The sequence below is a fragment of the Calypte anna genome, chromosome 17 (genome assembly GCF_003957555.1).
Source record: "Calypte anna isolate BGI_N300 chromosome 17, bCalAnn1_v1.p, whole genome shotgun sequence".
Taxonomy (NCBI): domain Eukaryota; kingdom Metazoa; phylum Chordata; class Aves; order Apodiformes; family Trochilidae; genus Calypte; species Calypte anna.
In genome coordinates, this window is record NC_044262.1 from 6,798,386 (window position 1) to 6,819,374 (window position 20,989).

Here is a 20,989-nt window from a genome sequence, read left to right on the forward strand (position 1 = left end):
CTCTGATGGGAAGGGTTCAGCTCCAGCAACCAGCTTGGAGATGGAGCCTTGAGCTCCCTGTGGCCGAGTGCCTGGACAGCAGTGCATGGCCTGCTGGCCTGGGAGTGTCCCAGTGAGCAGGATGTACTGGGAACATGGGTGCTTCTGTGCCGGTCTGCTGCTGTCATGGAACATTTCATTAAGCATCCCTGAATGTGAGTTAAATACTGGTGATGAAGCAGCCCTGTCTGACAGGTGGACCAAAACACCATCAGCAGTGTTGTTCCACTTGGGGTAGTCAGCACCAGATCTGAGCCATCACCTCGTTAGTGGTTGTCCTGGAGGAGGTGTTGCCATGCACCCCAGCACCCTTCATGCAGCTTTCTCTAGGCCCTGTGAGCACCTCCCGCAGCTGGCCAGTGGGACTGCTAGGGGCAGGGGAACAGGGATGGATCTGAGGGGTCTGGCAGCTCTGTGCCCAGCACATGTAGGGTGTTCCTCTTGCTCAGACATGTTCAGTTGTGATCCAGACCCCAGGACTCCTTGTTCCCATTCTGGTCCTGTTGCTCACAGGCTGGATGCTCAGGGAGGTGGGGGCCTTGTTGTTCCCCACTGATGGCCTGGGGGAGCTGCACCAGCCCTGGGGTGAGCAGGGAGGGTCTCAAGCCCTCTCCTGCAGCAGGGTGCCCCATGCCCCTCCTGTCCCTGGGATCCCCCTGGACAGAGTCAGGTGTCACCAAGGCCTTGGCCGAGCAGCTCCCCTAGCTCAGGAGTGGCAGTGGGGGCTGCTCCTCCCCGAGCTCCCCAGCTCCCCTCTGCCCTGCTCCTGGCCCGCCTGCTGCCGGAGCTGCCCTGCCCGCCACCCGCCGGGGCCTGCTGGGCCGGGAGACGGTATCGGGGCAGAGCGCGGCCCCGTCCCCGTGTCCCCGGGGCTGGCAGGTCCCTCCGCCCCCGCCCCGTGTCCCCGTCAGCCTCCCGCTCTCCCCAGAGGAGGTTCCCCAGCCCCCGGGGGGCTGGCCGCTCGCCCGCACCAACATGGAGATGCTCTTCCAGGCGCTATAAAGGGCTCCTGCTCCGGCACCTGCCGCTCGGTCTCGCCGCGCCGCGCTCCCGCTCCGCACCCAGCGCAGAGCTGGGGGTCCCCGTCTCGCTGACCCGCTGGCTTGTCCCGCAGCAGGGCCGCTGGAGGGGATGGACTATTCCTATGATGAGGACCTGGACGAGCTCTGTCCGGTCTGCGGGGACAAGGTCTCCGGGTACCACTACGGGCTGCTCACCTGCGAGAGCTGCAAGGTAAGAGCGGTCGGGGCGTGCGTGGCCGGGGCTGTGCGGGGACCAGGGATGTGCGGGAGGTACAGCCGGGGACGTGCGGGAGCCGGCGTTGCTCGGGGACCGGTGCAGGGGGGAGACGGGGCCGGGGCTGTGCGGGGAGCGGGGAGGGGGCTCTGCCGGAGCCGGGGCAGCGGAGACAGCCGCGGGCCGGTCCTCGCCCGTTTTCGTTAGCGACGAATTAGCTCTCGGCGGCGGGACGGGAGTGCGGCCGCGACGGGAGCCCCGACAGCGGTGGGCGGGGGCGGCGGGAGTCTCGATCGGAAGCAGTGTGGGGGAACAGGGGGACGGGATGCCGTTGCCGGGATGACCGTGCCGAGGTGCCGGTGCCCGCTGCATCGCCACCGCCGTCGCTGCAGGGCTTCTTCAAGCGGACGGTGCAAAACAACAAGCACTACACCTGCACCGAGAGCCAGAACTGCAAGATCGACAAGACTCAGCGCAAGCGCTGCCCCTACTGCCGCTTCCAGAAGTGCCTGACCGTGGGGATGCGCCTGGAAGGTAAGGCAGCTCCGCGTGCACCGCCGGGGTCCGCGCCCGCCGACGGGGCTGGGGGCTGCGCGGGGCTGCGCGGTGTCCCCCGTGGCGGTCGCGCTGTCCTCGCCGCGTCTCCGGGACGCTAATTTCAGCGGCAGCTTCGGTTCCGTTTTTCCCTCTCAAGTTAAAAAAAAATTCGTTTTTTCGCGTGGCGTCCAGCTTTCCCTTTTTTTGTTTTTGTTTTGCTTTCCCGGGGGTTTTGGCTGCTGCAGCTCCAACTTTCCAGGATTTTCTTTGCTGGCAGAATGGTTGGGAAATAGCGTAGAAATTATTGTTTTCCTTAAGCACATAATTCCAGAAGCCAAGACTTAAGGAAAACATCAAATATGACGAGGCTTACGATAAAACTGCTGCAGACCCACCGCAAATTATATTTTTCCTGCTGGTGACATTTAGTACAACGGATTTCTCCTTTGACTCTCGGGGTAGTGCAATCGCAGCACCCCCGGCCGCCGCCCCGCTCAGCTCGGAGCAGTCGGTCCCGATGGAGATGTCAGAGTCGGGCCCAAAAATCCCCGGGTACTGCGGTGCGGTTTCTGCAGCGCTTAGCACGGACCAACAAAAAAGCGTTTGGGGCATAAATCGCTGGCAAGAGATTGCGAAGCAAAAGCAGCCTCGGAAAGGAGCCCCCTTCGCTCCCCCAAGGGCCAGCCGCCCCCCCACCTTTTTTCCTCTGAAATCGTTTGTCATTTACAACGGATGAAGTGGGCTGGATGCTCCGACTGGGCTGAGCCCCCTCACCTGGCCGGGCTGGTTTCCAGGGCCCGGCCCAGGCGGGAGCTGAGGGTAGGGTGTGGGTTAATCAGAAGGTACTGGGTGCACTGGGTGCTCTGTCACAGCGGCCACTCTCTTCCCGGAGCGGGTGAGAGCCTGCGAGCGGAGGCACAGGAGTAAGACACAACATCGAGCTACAACATCAGCCCTTGCAAACTCCCGGCGTGGGCCAGCTTCCAGTCCCGTTCCAAATACATCCCGGTTTCACTCTTCCCTCTGGGCTGGAGTTACTGGTGCCCTAAATCGATTTCTTTGTGTTCTGGCAGTTTTGACCGGTGGTGCAGCAGAATTTGGCTGCTGGGGTATCTGCGAACAGGCAGGCAGGGAAAGTGCTTGTGGTGCCTGGGGGGGGGACGACAGGCGTGGTCTCGGTTTGGACATTTTCGGCAGTTTTTGCTCTCTGTGGAGCTCATTCGGTTCCATAGCCCACGAGGGCAGTGGCTTGGGTTTTTTTGTTTGTTTGTTTTTTTCTTGCTGTTAGCTCTTTAGTGCAGTCCTGAAGCGGGTATGGGTGGGCACCCAATGGAAGGTGATATTCCCACAGAACTGTCTGTTTTGTGCTAAAAAACAGAGCCTACTTTTCCTCTGTTTCTGGTATTTTTGGGCAGGGAATTGGAGGTGGTGCTTGGAAGGTGAGTGTCAGCTCCTCTGGCCTGGGGGTGCCGGGGGTGCAGGGGCTATGTGAGTGGCTCCAATTGGGCCCCCTTGTCCCAGAGGTTGGGGTGCACCAGTTGCTTGTGGCAGCCATCTGGGACCCAGCAAATGGCAAGTTGTTCCAGATCCCAAGTGAGGCACAAGCAGCAGGAAAAGCAGAGCAGGAGGGAATTAAAGAGGCCTCCTCTCCTTTTGTGTTCTTGCTGGGAGAGGGAAGGAGATGCAGTAGCCGTTGCCTGCAGCGGGCTTGTGGGACTGGCTGTGGGAGAATACAAGCAGTGCCATATGGGTCCCTACCTGTGCACCCTGGCTCAGGGGGCTCTGTGGCGTCCCCGGGCATCTCTGGGTATGGCATTGAGCAGTGGTGGGAACACAACGCTTGAAGAGAATGGGAGACTTGGGCTTTTGGTCTGCTCTGGCATCACCGAGGGGTGCAGCTGGGGGTGCTTGGCCTGCCGGTGCCAGCCAGGGCTGGGTGAAGGGTCTGCCCTTGGGGGACCCCGGCCGGGGTGCACACATGTGTTGATTGCGTCCTTGGCCAGAGGGGTGCGGGCAGGCTCTCAGGACGGGGGGCCACAGCACCCCCGCCTCGGAGGATGCCTCTGGCCGCCCCGCTCCAGCCAAGATGCTGTTTTCATGAATAAAGAATGAGAGAGGAAGAGCGGGGCGGCTCCCCTGGGAGCACATTCTTGCTCGCCCTGGAAATGCTGCTGCCGACTCTCCTGCCTTTGCAGCCCGTCTGGGAGAGCCTGGGAGGTGCCCTGGCTCCCCGGGGGGGCTGCCCGCGCTTCCAGTCGCTCCGGGAGAAGTAGGAGAAAGAGCGGCAGAGGTAACAGCTGAGACACAAAAGCAAGACCCGCCTGCTGTCAACGGAGACGCAAACTAGCACAGAGGTTCTTTTCCCTTTGATGCTAAGTCTGTGGCCTCTTTTCCATCCCTCCGCACTGCCGTCCAGCTCCCAGCGAGCTGAGGCACTTCCAAGGCTGGGCCGGGACAGCAGCCCCCGGGTGTGGGGCGGTGCGGAGGGAAGAGCTCCGGCTGCAGAGCAGCACCTGCTCCCTCTCGCCCTGACACATTCTTGGGTTTGTTTGGGAGTTCAGAGGGAGCATCTGCTTTGCTAGAGCCAGGAGGTTCTGATGGGGCCGTCAGAGTGACTTGACCACCGTGCTGCCCATGAGAGAGGCAGAGACAGGCAGAGTGTAAGCCTGTGCTGCCTGGATGCAGGCAAACCTGGGCCCCAAAGGGGCTGGGGGGATTCCAGGCTCTGCAGAAAAAAAGAAAATCCCTGGGGCTGGTACAGAGTCAGGGGCTGTAAGAATGAAAGTGAGTGTTGAGCCCCATTTTTTTTTCTCAGGCTTCACAGGCTGTCCTTTAACCCATGGGAGTTGCAAACTGCTTTATTTCCCAGTCTGTTTCATGGTTAAAACCAAATTTCCTTCCTTCCCTGCCATTCCCAGAGGCTCTGAGGGTGACACCAGCAAGGCAAGAGCTGGGGCCTGACACCCATGCCATGTCCCTGCTGTGTCTGGTTGGGCTGGGAGCACCAGTCTGTCCAGAGGCTTTCTGGGAAGATCTCCCCAGTGCCCCCAGCCTTGTTTGGTCACTAAATCCCCCCTATCATTGCCCTGTGGAAGTGCTATTCTCCCTCTGCAGGGGTTCACTGCAGCCTCTGCCCTCTCTTGCCCCCAGCTGTGCGTGCTGACCGGATGCGTGGAGGGAGGAACAAGTTTGGACCCATGTACAAGCGGGACCGTGCCTTAAAGCAGCAGAAGAAAGCTCTGATCCGTGCCAATGGCTTCAAGCTGGAGACCATGCCTCAGATCATGTCCCCAGTGCAGAATGACTACAGCCTCTCCTCCACCATCCACAGCATCCACGCCATGGCCAAGACCTTGCCTCCCAACCCTGCTGCCCTGACGCCCGTCGACTACGAGCGCAGCCCCTACGGGACACCCTCCCTGGGAATGACTGTGCCCAGCCACGTGCCGCTCGCTGGCTACCACTACCCCTCCTTCCCCAACCGCACCATCAAGTCTGAGTACCCAGACCACTACACAAATGCACACGAGCCTGTGCCTGCCTACATGTACCCAGAGACCTACCCCAGCAGCTCGCCCCCTGACATCCCTGAGGTCATCCTGAAGCTCCTGCAGCTGGAGCCCGACGAGGCCCAGGTCAAAGCGAGGATACTGGCCTGCCTGCAGCAAGAACAAGGCAAAGGCAGGCACGAGAAGCTCAGCACCTTTGGCCTCATGTGCAAGATGGCTGACCAGACCCTCTTCGCCATTGTGGAGTGGGCACGGAGCTGCATCTTCTTCAAGGAGCTAGAGGTAGGAGTTTGGGCAAGGGGGAAGGATGCTGCACTAGGTGGCCAGTGGGAGACAGGTGGGATTTGGGTGGAAATACCGTGAGGATGGGGTGCTGCTGTGGGCAGGATTTGGGCTGAAATGCTGTGAGGATGGGGCAATGCCCTGGGGCTGTCACCACTGCAGAGCTGCTGCTATGTCCCCATCCTGCTCCCCTCCCCTGGCACAGCAGGACTGGAGGCACCGGGGCCCCATGGCAATGTCGAAGTGATTCCTGCTGTCACCGTGGGGCTAATGATTGCAGATTCATCACGGTGGGGGCAGGTGTGGAGGCAATCGCCGGCAGAGTGACTGCAGTGTCAGGCTCAAGATATAATTGAAAAATGTAACATTGAGGAATTATAGTTGAGACAATTCTCTCCTCTGCCTTCAGGAGGAAAATCAATGCTGTCAGGTGGGTGCCTATTAGCACCAGGCAGCCAGGGCAGCGGACACCACCAAACCACCTCCAGAGCTACTTGCACTGCCAGCAGCAGTGAGTATGCCTGGCTGGGGGATGTGGTGCTGACCTCCCTCTTAGTAGGCCACCACATCTAGAAAATTCCCCTGAAAACTTACCAAAGGGGTGGATTAGCAGGGTTGGGGCAGCCTCTGCCATCCTGCAAATCTTGCCAAGCTTTCAGACATTTTCTGTTCCTCTCCTGGGCTGACCTAAAATCCCAAACTGGTGCAAAAACAGGAGAGAAAATTTTGCAATGTGTCCAAAACCCAGAGACCCATGTCCTGGGGTGCCTGGGAGACTTGTGTGCCTTCCCATGCTTCAAGTGTGGGGCTGTGCAACCCAGCTCCGGCCAAAAGCACCTTCCTCCTGCTGTGCCATGGGGACCATGCCCCGGGACAGGGCTAGGTTCTTCCCCACGCCCATCTGACCAGGTGCCATGGGGCTGAGTGTGGCAGAGCCTCACAACTCAAAATAGCCCCCGGCTGCCAGAACAGTGTCAGGAAACGGCATTGTGGGGGTGGGTTGGGCTGATTTCAATCATATCAGTGTCCAGCCTGGATTTTGGGAACAGGGTGGCTGTTGTTTTGCAGGAGATATTGTAAACAGTGTAAATTCAGCTCCCGGCTGCATTGCCGAGTAGCCTTGTAACTCCATTGTTAGCCTGATTGTGCCACCAAAATAGGCTCTTTCCGTGTGAATCAGTGTCAGCGGGCACTCCTCCTCACCCGGGACTCTTGGGGGGGGATGCAGGGCCAGAGGCTTCACCTGGGCAGGACCACTGCTGTCCTGCCAGGAGTGGGAAAGTCCGCTGACATGCCCAGGACAGGGGACATGGTGGCCTTGGGAGGTGGGCTCAGCTGGGCATCACCATCCATCTTCCTTGTGCCTTTTGCCTTCAGCCATGCGGTGAGTCTGGGGCAGATTTCCAGCATCTCTCAGGGCTGGGGACCACGGGACCAGAGGGAGCATGAGAAAGCACAGCTGGTGATGGCCTTGGCTCCTTCTGAGCCCCCGGCATGGGCTCTGGGGCAGAGCCCCTCTCTGTGTGCCCCCCTGGAAGGTGACTTTTCCTTGGATACAAGGAGAGATGTCATTGGGAAGCAGGAGCAGGGCTGGAGCTCCTGAAAGCCCATTCCAGCTCCTGCTGGCACATAAACCCAAACAGCTGCTGGGGCGGTAAATGAACTCCTGCTAGTGCTGAGTTTATGGCTTTACCCTAAAGCCTGTAGCACAGTCAGACCGTGATCTCAGGGATCGATCACCAGCATGGCCCTGCTGGGTTCTCAGGGCTCCTGGCAGCAGCTCTCTCCATCCCCTGGGAATGGTTTTACTCACAGATGGGGAAGGTTTGTTGGCTTAGGCTGGTGCAGAGATCCAGGCTGGAAGGGAGCTGAGCTGGGACTTGGCTGCAGGGCATAGTGCTGGGCTGAGGCTGGACCAGGGGCACAAAGCCTTGGGACATGGGGACCCACTGGGTCATGCCTGGCCCGGATGAACCTTTGCTTCCTGCCCAGGGAGAGTGGTCCCTGCCAGGGAACAGGTCCCCCTGGAGCTGGCAGACCTTGTTCCCATTCCCACTGTCCTTCCCTTTCCCACACCTGCAGCCTGGTGAGGGGCAGTGGCAGAGCGGGTGGTTTGCCATCTCCTCCTGATGGGGTGTCCAGGGTGGGGGCCCTTGGGGAAGGCACCCGGGAAAGGAGGGGGGAGCCGGGCTAATGGCCTCTTGACATCGGCTCGCACGCCACGTCTGCCCAGAGGCGCGGGGCGGTCAGATTGAAAACAGATTTAACTTCCCAGATATATCGTTTCATTTAAGGGCCAGTAATTCTGTCAGTCTGCCACTGACAAACGAGGGTCCCCATGCCAATCCGCTGGGGAGACTGATGTCGCGGCGTTCATCTTGTGTCACCAGGCAGAGAATTACGGACTGCGCTGGCCTTCGGAGCCAAGACTAATAATGCCGCGCGGCAGAGGGGATTTGGGGGCCCACTTGTTTATCGAGGGCCGTCCAGGCAGCCGTGGCGCGGGGCCACGCGGGCGGAGGTGGAAGAGGTCAGCGCTGACGCCCATAAATACGAACTTTAACTGAGTCGAGATGAGATGTGTCAGGACTGAGGAAAGATTTGCAGCATCTCTTCAGGAAGAAAAATATGGGCTGGGGGTGAAATATATTTTGTTGGGTCGTTAGTCTCAGGCAACTTTGTCCTTTCAGATGTAATTTTTTTATATATATATGGAAAGAGACAGAGAAATGTGCGTGCACACGCACGCTTGCACACTCGCACCGTGCCTGGTTTGCTCTATACATATATATCTTGCACTGCCTTGTTTATATAGGTGTTACTGCTTTGTGTACATACAAATGTCGTGCACACAGGGGTGCAGTGACCTTTAGATTGGGATGAGCAGCCAGGAATGTTAAACAAATTACTGCAGTTCCAGCCTGAAGGCCAGGCTGGGCTGGGCATGCAGCGGGTCCCTGTGGCTGGGGGGGGGGCAAGGTGTGGCTGTGGGGAGCAAGGGTGGACCTTTGGTCCCTCTTCACCATGGGGCTGGGGCAAACAACACTCCCAACCACAAGCAAGCCCCAGTGGTAGGAGGGGATGCTGAGGGCAGTGCTGTTCCCCCAGTCTGCCTCAGGCCACTGGGTATTTCTGCTGGGCCACTGTCCCTCACTTCTCCTTAGAGACCCTGGGGCAAAGCCCAGTTGCAGTCAGTCGCTTCCTTGCCTTTAGCATGTGTGGGTCAGCTTGACCCCATCTCCTGGCCAACAGCCAGCGTGTTTTTGGCAGATTTAAAATCTCCTTCTGGTCATGGATGCTGCAACAATGTTTAGCATCCTGTGCACTGGGGGAAATGGGACAGCTCTCCCTGCCTGCTGGCACAGCCCTCACCTCTTCTCCAGGACACACACCCAGAGCCACGATGCCCATGCAGCCTTGCAGCCTGCAAGCACCTGCAAACAGCAGCAGCCTGGGACAGAGTAGCATGCTCTGCTAGCAGGAGAGGAGATCCCAGCCCTGCCGCTCTGGCCTTGGTGTTTTTTTGCTTTAAGACTCCCATCACAGTGGTATCTGGGCAGGGGGATGGGGACCTGCACTGACCATTAACACCTTAGTCCTGTGTGGGGTTTGATGGCAGGAGGCTGGCGGGCAGTAATCCACTTTCTCACTTGTCAGTAGCCGAGGTGATGGTTCTGCTCGCACCCTGTAATTGCCCAGGCTGCAGCTCGGGGCACTGCCATGTGCTCTGCACGTCTGTGGGAGCAGCCGGGGCAAATCCTGCCCCAGGGATCTGGGAGGAGGCTGAGGGAGCATCCCGGGGTGAAGGTAGGCCAGAGGCAGCTGAGCACCCGTTGTGCCTGTGGTGTGCTGGAGCTGGGGGGAGAGGCCAGGGATGGATGTCCTGGGACCCTGAGCACATCAGGGTTCCTGGTGGGTCTCTGCGTCCTGTCTCTGCAGGACAGTAGTGCCTGAGAGGGGCTGCCCAGGAGCAGTGGTGCAGGGAGCAGTTGGGCTGTGCTGTCCCCATGGAAGGCCTCACGCTGTGTGTGGAGCGTTTTGCTGTGCATTTTGTGAATGGGTTAAATGCTTGGTTTTTTTTTAAATTGCCTCTTAAAGACAGCTTGCTTCAGGTCCTTGATAAAGTACTCCACTGGAAAGCCTTGACATTAAAAGAGGAAGATCCTTTGCTTAACTTTTAAAGCCAAGAGTGGGTGTGTGGTGCCTCACCCAGGAGGACTGATGGACACAGTCTGCTCCTCTCCTAAGAGGCCAGGCTGGTGCTGGGCACTGGGGGGATGGTGTTCTGCTGAGAGACCCCTTCAGTGGGGTGCACAGCTGGAGCATGACCACGTGTAGACCCTGCTGCTGCCGCAGCCCCGGGCATGGGGACACACAGCTTGGTGCTGAGGTATGGGCAGGGCTGGGGTCCCTAGAGATGTCCCCAAGCCCTGATCAACCCCCAGAGCCCAAAGGGATGCAGGGAGGTGCGTGGCTGAAGGAGCTGAGCCTGAGTGTTGCTTTGGGAGACACTGATTAGTCATTTTTAGAGGAAGAAAAGAAGGTTTCAAAATGGTTGAAATGCTTCCTTTTGGGATAGCTGAATTTTTAAAAACGATTTTTAGAGCAAAACTTTCAGGCTGTCCTTTCCGGAGCTTGTCCCGCTCAGGAATGAGGCACAGGAAGGAGCTTCCAAAACAACTCAGGAGAACAGAGGAGCTCTGGAGCAGTGGGAGCGTGCAGCAGGGCTGGCAGCATGTGGTCACAGTGGGGCTCAGCTCCCGACCGGGGCTATCACCAGCTACTCACCTTGCCCGGGGGTCAGCAGCAATGCAGAAAATCTCCATTTTGTTTTTTGATGAAGAATGAGCTTTTACCCCAGTTCTTTGTTCAGCAGCTGAACAGGAACCTCACGGTCTGTAGGGCTAGGCTGTGTACCAGGGCTCCTCCACCTGCACCCTCGGGTGTCACACCCTGGGTGTCCCCAGCTGCTGCTGCTGCTCTCTCCTTGCCCTGCTTTGGGGCTGACCACCCCCCGCATCTGAGAGCAAATCCCAGCAGCTCACAGGGAGTGCTAGGCTCTGAGACCATAAAGCACTTTCTCATCTGACTTCCATTCCTTTTGCAATCTCCTGGTGCTAGTTTATTGCAGCCTCTTCAGCAAATCGAGAGCATTATCCAGGCCTGTGATGCTGCATCTGTCTTCCTCCTATTAAAGGCAGGGAGCACAATGGCACTGCAGAGCTCTTCTGATGGCGCTGAACGTGCTCTGCTGGGAAGCATTATGGATAACTCCACCCCTTGCCCTGCACCAGCCCTGCAGGAGAAGGGGGCTCCAGGCAGGGCAGGGGTTCATCTCTTTGCAGAAGGGAGTTGAGATCTCACAGAGGCCACGCCAAGCTGGTGACCCAGAGTGGTTCTCAACAGCCAGTGGGGAAGGTGGCTGAGTGGTACATGGGACAAACACCCCACGTCCAGACATAGAGACCTGGCACAGCTCGGGGTTCTGCTGAATGCAGCTGTTGGCTCCAGCAGCTCATCCTGCCTGCAGCCCACTGGCATTCCCACCAGACCTTTGGAGGTCCTAAAAGTTTGTGCCCAAAGCAGACCTGGTGGTTACAACTGGCTGTAGATGAGGTCATCTGGGGTCTTAGGGGAAGGCAGAGGTTTGTCACATCTCCAGCACTACATCCATACTCAAGGCATTGCTCACCTTGGTGTCAGGTCCCATTCACTCTGTGCTTCATATAATGGCACTGGTTACTTGACTAGCAGCTCTACTTCTGGGTGCTCAAGGTGAAAATAGGTTATTTTTTGGCACTGATGCCAGTTTAGTGGAAAACCCTGTTGTGCTCAAGGTGAGCACAGATGGGTGTGGGCACCACCCAGTTGGATGCTGTGCATCAAAGGGTGCGTTTGAGCTGTGGCTGCTACAGGGCTGGAGTATGGAGCTGACCCTAAACACAGAGCTGGGGGCTGGAGGGTTGGGACAGGGCTGGGGTAGCCTGATCCTCTCCTGCTCTTTGGCTGGCCATGCCCTGGTGTGCTGGGTGTCAGCAGTGTGGCTCTGGGTGTGTTTCAGGTGGGTGACCAGATGAAGCTGCTGCAGAACTGCTGGAGTGAGCTGCTGGTGTTCGACCATGTCTACCGGCAGCTGCAGCACGGCAAGGAGCACAGCGTGCTGCTCGTCACTGGCCAGGAGGTGAGTGTGGGGCACAGGGTCCTGTCCTATCCCTTCTCCTACCCCATATGGCTCTGAGGGGACTGTGGCCACCACAGCTGATGCTACCCCTGTCCCTACAGGTGGACATGTCAACCATCACAGCCCAGGCTGGCTCCATCCTGAACACACTGGTGCTGAGGGCACAGGAGCTCGTCCTGCACTTGCACTCTCTCCAGGTAGACCGTCAGGAGTTCGTCTGCCTCAAGTTCCTCATCCTCTTCAGCCTTGGTAAGCATTGATGGGGGGCACAAGTGAAGGGTGGCAACGCTTGGAGTGACAGCCCTTCTGCCACTGGGTGTTATGGCTGGAGTGAGCACAGGGGGAGTCCGGCCAGACTGTCTGTGGCACCAATGGGTGATGAAGGGCTTCTAATGAGAGCTAGGACCTTCTGAAACATCTCCCAGTGCAGGGCTGGCTGCTGCCCCCCGGCACAGGGGACGGTGCCAACCCCGTGGCCTAGCAGAGCATGTTTTGGTCACTCGCCTGTCGCACCGGGCAGGGAAACAACCGGCTGATAGGGCTGCAGCAAAACAGGCGTGTTGAGAGAGGCGGGGGCTGGGGACGTCCCTATCTCCCGGGATTTGCGTCAGAGGGCCCGTGCCAGCGGCAGGGGCTGCGCACCGCTCCTGATTAGGCTCAGACCCGGAGCCTGCGGTCGGTCCGAGCCGGCGGGTTCACACCGTCCTGCCTCCCCCAGACAAAATACACGGGAGCTGCTGCCAGAGCGCGAAACGTCCCTGGAGGTGCACAGCTCCATCTGCTCCTCCCCTGCTTCTGCTCCTGCCCTGCTCCTGCCCTGCTCCTGCCCTGCTTCTGCTCCAATTCTGTCCTTTTCCTGCACCCGGCCACCTTCATTACCGGTGCTGACACTGTCCCCTCAGCCCCGTGCCAGCAGCAGATCTCACCTCCCAGCAGCAGGGCCTGCCAGGGGCTCAGCTGGCTGCCTTGCTCCCGGCTCACACCTCTGCCTCTCCTCACACGCCTCCATGGCCACTGCTAATTGGACCCACCCGGACAGGGCAGGAACTGGCAGCTCCCCAGGGAAACTTGTGCTTGGGTCCCTGCAGTGCCCTGGTGCTCAGTCAGGATGGTTTAGTCCAACTTGGGGTGGCCCCGTCTCCATCCCCACCCCTGTCCCCATCCCAGCGCCTCAGTCTGTGCATATGTTTGTATACCATGGGTTCCATCCAGGTGTCAAGCTCAGCAGGCCATGAGCCACACATAAACACTGTGTGTTTTGGTATTGGGTGCTTGACAGAGTATGGATCACTGTGCGTCCCATTGCTGAGGAGTCAGCCCACTCCAGGGGTGGTTCTGCCACTGTGTGAACAAGTGAGCTGGAAGCACTGATGTACTGCAGGCAGTGGGAACCTGCTCCGGGTCAGGGCCAGCATGGTCTGAGGGACCTACTGGTGTGACTGGGGTTTGTTGTGGACGTGTCCCTGTTGGCAGGCAGGTCCAGCAGGCCCGGGGGCAGGGTGGGTGTCTCGGGGCACAGGAGCTGTGCTGCCAGCCCATCCTGCACCTGCGGCATCTCCTCCTGCAGCTGACTTTTCCTCTAGAGCTGTTTTGAAATCCAGAGAAATGGGATGCGATAATTTTCTCTTCAAACAGTGATAACGTGTAGCACAAACAGTGTCCAGGCTGGGAAATAGAGGACCCAGTGGGGCTCTCACCCTAAGCTGGGACCTTCTCAGGCTGCTGCCCCAAGGGCTCAGCTCCAGGAGGGGAGGTCTCTCCCCACTGCCCCGTGTCCCCCCAGCACGGCCTCACAGAAAGCAGGAGCGGGGTCCTTCCTCCCACGGCTGCTGCTGCTCTGCTTCCCCTGGCAGTGGTTTTCAGGAAGGACATGGCACTGGGATGCTGTGGTTTCCCATACATCATTTTACCCCAAGCCCAACTTTTTCTCTCCATATTGCAGAGCTCACTTGGAGTAATTTGCCCTTCGCAGGCTCAGCTGTAGAGGATGGGATTGTGTATTATGTGCAGGATGTAATTGCCTTTAACGAGAGAATTTCCACATTTACCACTCTGCCACAGCACAATCAAAGCCAAGCCCCTCTCACAAGAGCTGCCATTTGAGTTCTAAATAGATTTCTCTCCTGAGCAGGTAAAGAGATTTAATTAAAATTAGGGCTTCTCAAAATAGCAATATTTATGAGGACAGCACAGGTTAGCTTTGTTCTACAGAAGGGCTTAATAGAGCCTTAATGGATTGACCTATCATTCGATTTCATGACTTACATTCATGAAGCAGCTACTCTTGGGGAGGGGAGGAAGAGAGGCTTTTATAGCCCACATTCCCTTAAGCGTTTGCAATTTATCAGCAGCTTCTCCCAAACAAAAGGAGCTGTGAATAGGAAGAACACTTGAGGGCATAGAAATAATCCTAGGCATATCTGTATGTGTGATGGGAGGCTTTGTCACAGGACAGTCTTTGCAACTGCTGCAGTGTCTCTAAATGAAGTGAGTCAATGTTATTTGGACAACATTCTTTATTCCTTGCAGGAATGAAAAGATTATTCAAATATTCAATTAAACATTGAATAGGGTCTTTCAGAGAACCAGGTGAGTTCATCGAGTAGAACTAGCTATTGTTGAGCCAACTCAGGGGATAGGTTTGACATTTATCAATATAACTTCTTTTTTCTAATGACATGCACAATAACTCTATGCAGATAAAGAGATTTCATAACAACAACCTGGGGAGAAGAGAGATGGCCACAACAGGAGCAAATGTGCTGCAGGAGTGAAAAGGGAAGGGTGATCTGATAAAGTGCAGCTTGGCAGGACCCGTGGTAATCAGTGCCTGTGCTATGCAGTGCCCAGCAGGCATGGCTGGAGGCTATGGCTCCCTGGGGGTCCTGCATTCCCCCCAGCTGTGTATCTGCTCCCTGAGCTCATGTTGGGGGCCCCCAGCTTTGCTGGGCTGGAGCAGTGCCCAGTGCCATCACCATCCCGGGGGAGCTCTGCCAGGCCAGGTAGTGTGGGAGGCCATGGACACCTCCACACAGCATCTGGGGTCCCACCTGCTCCGTGCTGCAGCAATGTCCAGCACCAGCACTATGTTCTGCCTTCCTAACAGCTGCTCATCCCTTTGGCTACAGAAGGGACCCTTCTGGATCAAAACCATGTTTGTTTCCCTTCTTTTTGGGGATAAAAGCAAAAAATAACCCCCAAACACCTAACTGCCCTGGCCAGCCCCATGCCCAGGCCTCTCTGCTCCCAGCCTGTGGGCTCCCAGCACAGACCTGGATTTGGCTGCGTGTTGGTGGCCCTTGGACATGGGCAGGGAGTGGGCAGGGCTGGTACCCAGGGGCAACTGGATTGCGGGGGAGCTGCTGTGGCCCTGGTGATGCACAGAGGATTTGGGTTTCCATGCTGGGGAGCCTTGTTGCCATATTGGAAAGACGAGGTTTATCAGGGAATTAATTCAGCCACTCCCTCGACCTTCAGGAATTAAGTGGGGCTGATGGCAACAGCTCCCTGACTGTGAGTGCAGCAAAGTTTCAGCTTTGTGGCTTCCTGGGTGGCAAGGGTTTGGGGGAGGGTGGTCCACAGGCCCTCCTGCTGTCCGTGAGGGTTTGGACATCCATGTTCAGTGTCTGGGGAGGCCCAGGGACAGAACAAGAGTGGGGACCCTGTGGCCAGGCAGGGATGGGGTGCAGGACGCCTTCTGTTTTGCCTTCTCAAGCACGAGGGCTGTTGAGCGGGGGGATAGGTTCCTCCTGGCACAGTGCAGTAGGGATGGTGCAGATGCATGAATCTGGCATTATTTCACCATCCCATCTCCCCCCTGCAGATGTGAAGTACCTGGAGAACCACACACTGGCTAAGGATGCTCAGGAGAAGGCCAATGCGGCGCTGCTGGAGTACACACTCTGCCACTACCCCCACTCTGCCGACAAGTTCCGGCAGCTGCTGCTGCGGTTGGCAGAGGTGCGGGCGCTGAGCATGCAGGCAGAGGAGTACCTGTACCACAAGCACCTGAGCGGGGAGGTGCCCTGCAACAACCTCCTCATCGAGATGCTCCATGCCAAGCGGACTTAAGTGCGGCCTCCAGCAGGGACCCGGCAGAGCCCCCGGCACTGCCAGTTGCACAGCAAGGGCAGGATGTGTGCCTGGGGCTGGGGGCTGCAGTGCCTCTCCACCTCACCTTTCTCAGTGATGCTATTTAACCTGTACTATTGGAAAAGTCCCAGATGGTTTATTTTAATACACAGTAAGGTCAGCTGAGGGCTGCAGGGCCGTGGGCTGGGCTGGCCCTTGGTTCCTCTCTGCACACACGGTGCTTGACCTGTTGCTGCCTGGCCTGGCTCTGAGGTTCCAAGGAAGGGCAAAACCTGCCCTGGATTTTCTCCTATTCTTGCTTCTCTCCTGCTGCCCCTACCAGCTGTTTCTCCACCTCTGCCCTCTCTCCCCCAACCCTGCCCCATAACTCAGGGCCCCTTGTGCACAGGGCAGGGGAGAGGTGAGGGGAACCCCCCCAGGTTGGGGTTCTAGGGCAGTGGGGGTGTCCCCAGACACCAGGAGAGAGGCAGAGGATTTCTGCAGGAGCCAAGGAGAACTCTGTGGTCAGGGCTGGAGGTGGTGGCTCCATGCAGCCATGCCAGGACCTCAAGGTCCAGGTATCAGTGTCCACAGCCCCACAGCCCTGCTGCTTGCTCTGTGTCCTGCTGCTACCCTGGGTGAGCCAGGGCAGGCAAGGACAGGGCTGTGCAGAGCTGGGCCCTCAGGTGAGATGTGTTTTTCTCAGTGCTTACTGGTGCTGGAGACACCAGCTGTGGCTTTGCAGAGCCCACACATGTCTGTGATCACCTCCCGAATATCAAAGCTTTGCTGTTGCAGCTCTAAGAGATTCATCAGCAGGAAGAGGGGGACTGTCCATTGGGCCTGTGGCCCTGCTGCTGCACCCTCACTGACATCAAAATCTCCTTGCTGTTGGAAAGCTTTGCAGGTCATCTGCACCATGAACAGAGTTGTTGGTGTGGCATCTTCACCATGAACAGAGTTGGTTCCTGAAGCAAGAGGAGAGGGTGGCCCCAGTGGGGGTCCTGCTGCTCTCCAGCCATCAGCCAGGTCCAAGCAGTGCCTGGAGAAGAGCTGAGGGGGAGGATGCAGGCGATGCTGGCCTGGCAGGAGGGAGGTGTGGGGCAGCAGCAGATCCAGGCTGCAGAGCCCAGAGCTACTCCTGTGCCAGCACGGGCCCAGGCACTCGGGGGAGCTGGGGGGCTTCTCAGCTCCCTCCTGTTGCCCAGGTGCATTGGCAAGGAGTGATAAGAATTGTCCTGTGCCCCATGCTGGGCCAGGCCGAACCCCCAGGCCCCCCTGTGATACTCTACCATATCTCTGTCTGACAGCAGATGCTGTGCCAAAGCCAGAAGCAAGAGCTGTTGGTTCCCCTCTCACCATGGGACAGGGGCTCACAGATAAGACTGGGCAGCACTGGGGGGCTGCAGCCCCTCAAGCTGGGACGTGCTGGACTTGTGCTTCTGCTGAGACTCTTTTGGTGTCAGCCTTCCCCTCTTTTCCTCCCATGACCAGGTAGCCCAGCATGGCCCCTCACCACGGATCGGTTGCCCAGATCCACCGAGGCTTCTCCAGCACAGCTAGGGGTGGTTCAGGTTTGTTCTCCACAGAGGGTGTTTGCTCCTCGTTTGGAGGGGGCTGTGCAGAGCCGGTGCCTTGAGGAGCTGCAGATGCTGCACGGTTTATGGAAGCTTGTTAGATGCAGAAGAGCATGTTTGTCTCTGCTTTTCAACATGTTTGTGCATTTTCCTCCTGAAGTCTGTGGTTCGATTTCACCTTCTTCTTTTTGTGAACTTAAAGAACTGGAGAAAATGGTTTGGGAGGTAAAAGATGTTTTCAGAAAATGAAGTGTCCTTAAGTGTCTTTCCCTCTCTGTCTCTCATATCCTCTTCTCCCTCTGATCCTGCCCCTTCCCCACTCCCCACCCTTCCTTCCCAGGCAGGAGGTTACCAACTTCCTTGTCAGGAGCAAACCACTGTAATAAATTTTGCAGTTCATTTAAAAAGGCAGACTTCGTGCTTGTTGACTGCCTGTTGTGTTGGTTCCACCCCCTCCTCTTGGATCCCCAGGTCCCTGCAGGAGACCAGCCCTTGGTCTCTGCACATGCTGGGTGCCCATGGGTGTCTCTCCAGGACTCTCACCTGCCTGCAGTGGGACCAGGACCCCACAGCAGGACCAGGACACCATGGCTGTGGGAGAAGGGTCACTGATGTGGTGGGATTCAAGGCTTTGGTGACTCAGGATCTGGTGCTGCTGGGAACTGCCATAGTGTCTCTGAGTGTGTTTTCCATGTGAGCACAGGAATGACAGTGCTTATGGGCAGTCAGCTTAGGGAGGGGATTGTTCACACAGCCCTTGGTGGTCACTGCTGCTGAGGGTCCCCAGGGCCACACAGTGTCCTGCTCCCCTGCACCACAGCCAAGTTCATGCCCAGCCCTGCACAGCCACTGAACACTGCCACACCTGGCCACGAAATATCCCATCACAACACAGAGAGAAGGTTGCCTTTAAAATCAGCATTTACTGTCATCATGATCAGCACAAACCCCAGCATATTTTCTGAGCTCTAAACACTAGGGAGGTAACAGGAGAACAGGTTGGATGCAAAGGACAGAGGGACAGAAAACAGAATGGCAGTGGGTGGGAGCCCGGGGAGCAGACGGGGGACAATTTCTGCTCAACAATCTCTGGTGGTGGCAATAACCATCCCCACCAACAGCTGCACCAGGCCAGGAGCCATGGGGACCCCCAGGCAGGAGTCACAAGTACCTGTCTGGTGGTTGCCTGCAACTGGAGAGGAGCAGGGCAGTCTTCAGCAGCAGCAGAGACATCATGAGACCCCAGGGTACCCCAGTCCTGCCTCGGTTTTGTCTGCACATGTTGCTAGGAAGAAGCATGGGGCTAAAAACTCTTCCTGGGCTGGGACAACCTCCACATGGAAGCCAGCTCCTCTGACCTGGTGTCCTCTCGGCTGCTAGAAGAACCTCGGTGTTGTGGGCCCATCACCCAGAACTCCTCAGAAACCTAAAGCAAAAGAGAGATGGTCTCAGAGGTGCCAGTGAGGATGGGGTGGCAGTGAGTGCATCCACAGAGGTCCCACAGCACAATGGAGACAGCTCAGTACAGCCCTAGGACAGAGCAGGGCCCTGTGGCTGGTGCAGCTCTGCAGCCCCATGGCTCCCCCCACTCCTTGGGGGGTCTCAGAAATACCACCCTGATGGTAGGCAGCCAAGGCAGCCCTCCTGCACAGGGCCAGGGCTGTACTGAGAAACCACTCCTTCCCCCTGCTCAGTCATTAGCCCACTGCACACACCACTGAGCTCTGGAAGCACTGAAGAATGAGGTTTCAGGGGAGTGTAATGGAAATACCAGAGCTGCTGAGAGCAGGAACATGTCATGGGCTGCACCTCCTTCCTTCAGGGCATGAGGCCTCTGCCCATGAGGAAGGACCACAGCAGGGATAGCAGCAGTGATCCCACTGCAGGGCAGCCCTGCCTTTGTCCCAGTGCCCACCATGCTCAGGTGCTTTACTGGCTTTGAACCACAAACTTTCATAATTTAGTCATTATTTTAAATCTGCTCTTACTTAAGACTGTATGGCAAGAGTTGCAGAATTACTCAATACTGATCACAGAAATGCTGAGCCATGGAGACAAGACCCATGTTGCTATGTGTGGCTTAGCAACATATAAATGTATTCAAACAGAATAATGAAATTATGGTAGGGAAACAAAGCAGCCATCACTTGAAGAGATGGAGGATGTGGAGGCCTCTTGGAGCTCTTGTTTGCTAAGACAAGGAAGATGGTAGTTATTGTTTGTGCAAATATGTGAACCCCACTGGTCATCCTGTGCTCACATAAAGGGTGTGATGAATCCAGCAGCCGCTCACAGCTTTGTGCTGCAGGGCTGGAGCTCATTACTGCGGCACGTGTGGCCCTCCTGAGTGAACTGAGCCCAAGTATTGGGGGTGGGGAGAGGTCCATAAGGCACAGCACAGCCCATGCCTGCCTCCTGCCATAGCCATGCTGCAGAACGCCTCATTTCTGTGGAACATTTATCCACATTTTATCCTCCCTCACCCTCATGCGTGCTAATGCACCCCATGGAGCCTGTCCCACTTCCCCCAGGGACGTACTGGCTGCCCCCTGCACTCAGAGCTTGATGCCCAGCTGGAGCAGGGAAGAGGTGGATCACACCCCAGATCCAGCACAGCTTTCTTGGGATATTGTGAGCAACTCATTTAGGCCCTGAGACTCCCAAGATTTTCATTACAGCTGGCTGGAAATTTTTAAATGAAGATCTTTGGAACAAAATATGTCCCTTTTCACTAAACTATTTTGTGAGAAAACAATCAGAAGAGGGGTAGCAGTGTGTTTTGAAATTATTTCTCTTGCGTCCATCACCAAGCACATGCATTCATGGGATGCTTCCCCTTCAGCTGTTGTACGCAAGAGCTAAACAACATTTTGCTCTGCTGAACAAGCTGTGAAGACGGGAACACGTGCACTGCTGAGTTGCCCTGGGGTCTTCCAGGCATTACTGCAGCTGGGTGTTACTGCCTTTTTTCCCTTTTTTTCCTTTTTTTTCCTAGTGTCTGGAATCACTTGTCTGAGCCCTGTGCCTAGGAGCAGCACAGCCGGCACCAGCGTTGTGCCGCACACCGGCTTGCACGTCCACAAGTGTGCAGAGGAGAGCTCTTCTGGTTCAAGGAGATCTTCTCCTTCACCCCAGGCTGAAGGACTGCCCAGACAAGGGCTCCCTCACCCCAGAGCACACAAGGAGCTGCTCTCACTGCTAGCAGGGAGGGTGGCCGAGCACAGCTCTCCCTGCACCCACTAGCAGCCATCACGGCTGCTGCGCATCAGCCGGCGTGCGGGGGGAAGGCACCGAACCCATCCCGGCCTCCCCACCGACAGCTGTGCACCCCCAGGCTTTTAAAAATTGCAGTGAGGGCTTACCTGAGCAAACAAAACCAAACTAAACAACCCACCTCTGTGCACATCTGGAGTTTAATGACACATGTGGCTCAGTGAAAATATGCAGGGGCAGGTGAGGGCGAGGGAGGGGAGACACAGAGCACAAACGCATGTGCTGGGGTGCAGGTCTTGCTGCCTCTGAGACCCCACTCCTACACCTGAAATGCTGCAGCACTT

General features: G+C 57.1%; 1 protein-coding gene across 1 annotated transcript; it reads left to right on the top strand.

Annotated features, from left to right (window-relative positions):
- The first annotated feature begins 1,164 nt into the window (after positions 1-1,164).
- Positions 1,165-15,855, top strand: NR5A1 (nuclear receptor subfamily 5 group A member 1). Its single transcript, XM_030461345.1, has 6 exons — positions 1,165-1,272; positions 1,668-1,809; positions 4,963-5,603; positions 11,665-11,784; positions 11,886-12,033; positions 15,608-15,855. The coding sequence occupies exons 1-6, from the start codon at positions 1,171-1,173 to the stop codon at positions 15,853-15,855; spliced, it is 1,401 nt and encodes a 466-aa protein (XP_030317205.1). The 5' UTR covers positions 1,165-1,170.
- The last annotated feature ends 5,134 nt before the right edge of the window (positions 15,856-20,989 follow it).

What these genes read in the sequence shown, in the direction of transcription:
- NR5A1 (XM_030461345.1), top strand. Translation starts at nt 1,171, where the DNA reads ATGGACTATTCCTATGATGAGGACCTGGACGAGCTCTGTCCGGTCTGC. An exon ending in TCACCTGCGAGAGCTGCAAG is followed by an intron (nt 1,273 to 1,667) that starts GTAAGAGCGGTC and finishes CCGTCGCTGCAG; the next exon opens with GGCTTCTTCAAGCGGACGGT. An exon ending in CCTCATCCTCTTCAGCCTTG is followed by an intron (nt 12,034 to 15,607) that starts GTAAGCATTGAT and finishes TCCCCCCTGCAG; the next exon opens with ATGTGAAGTACCTGGAGAAC.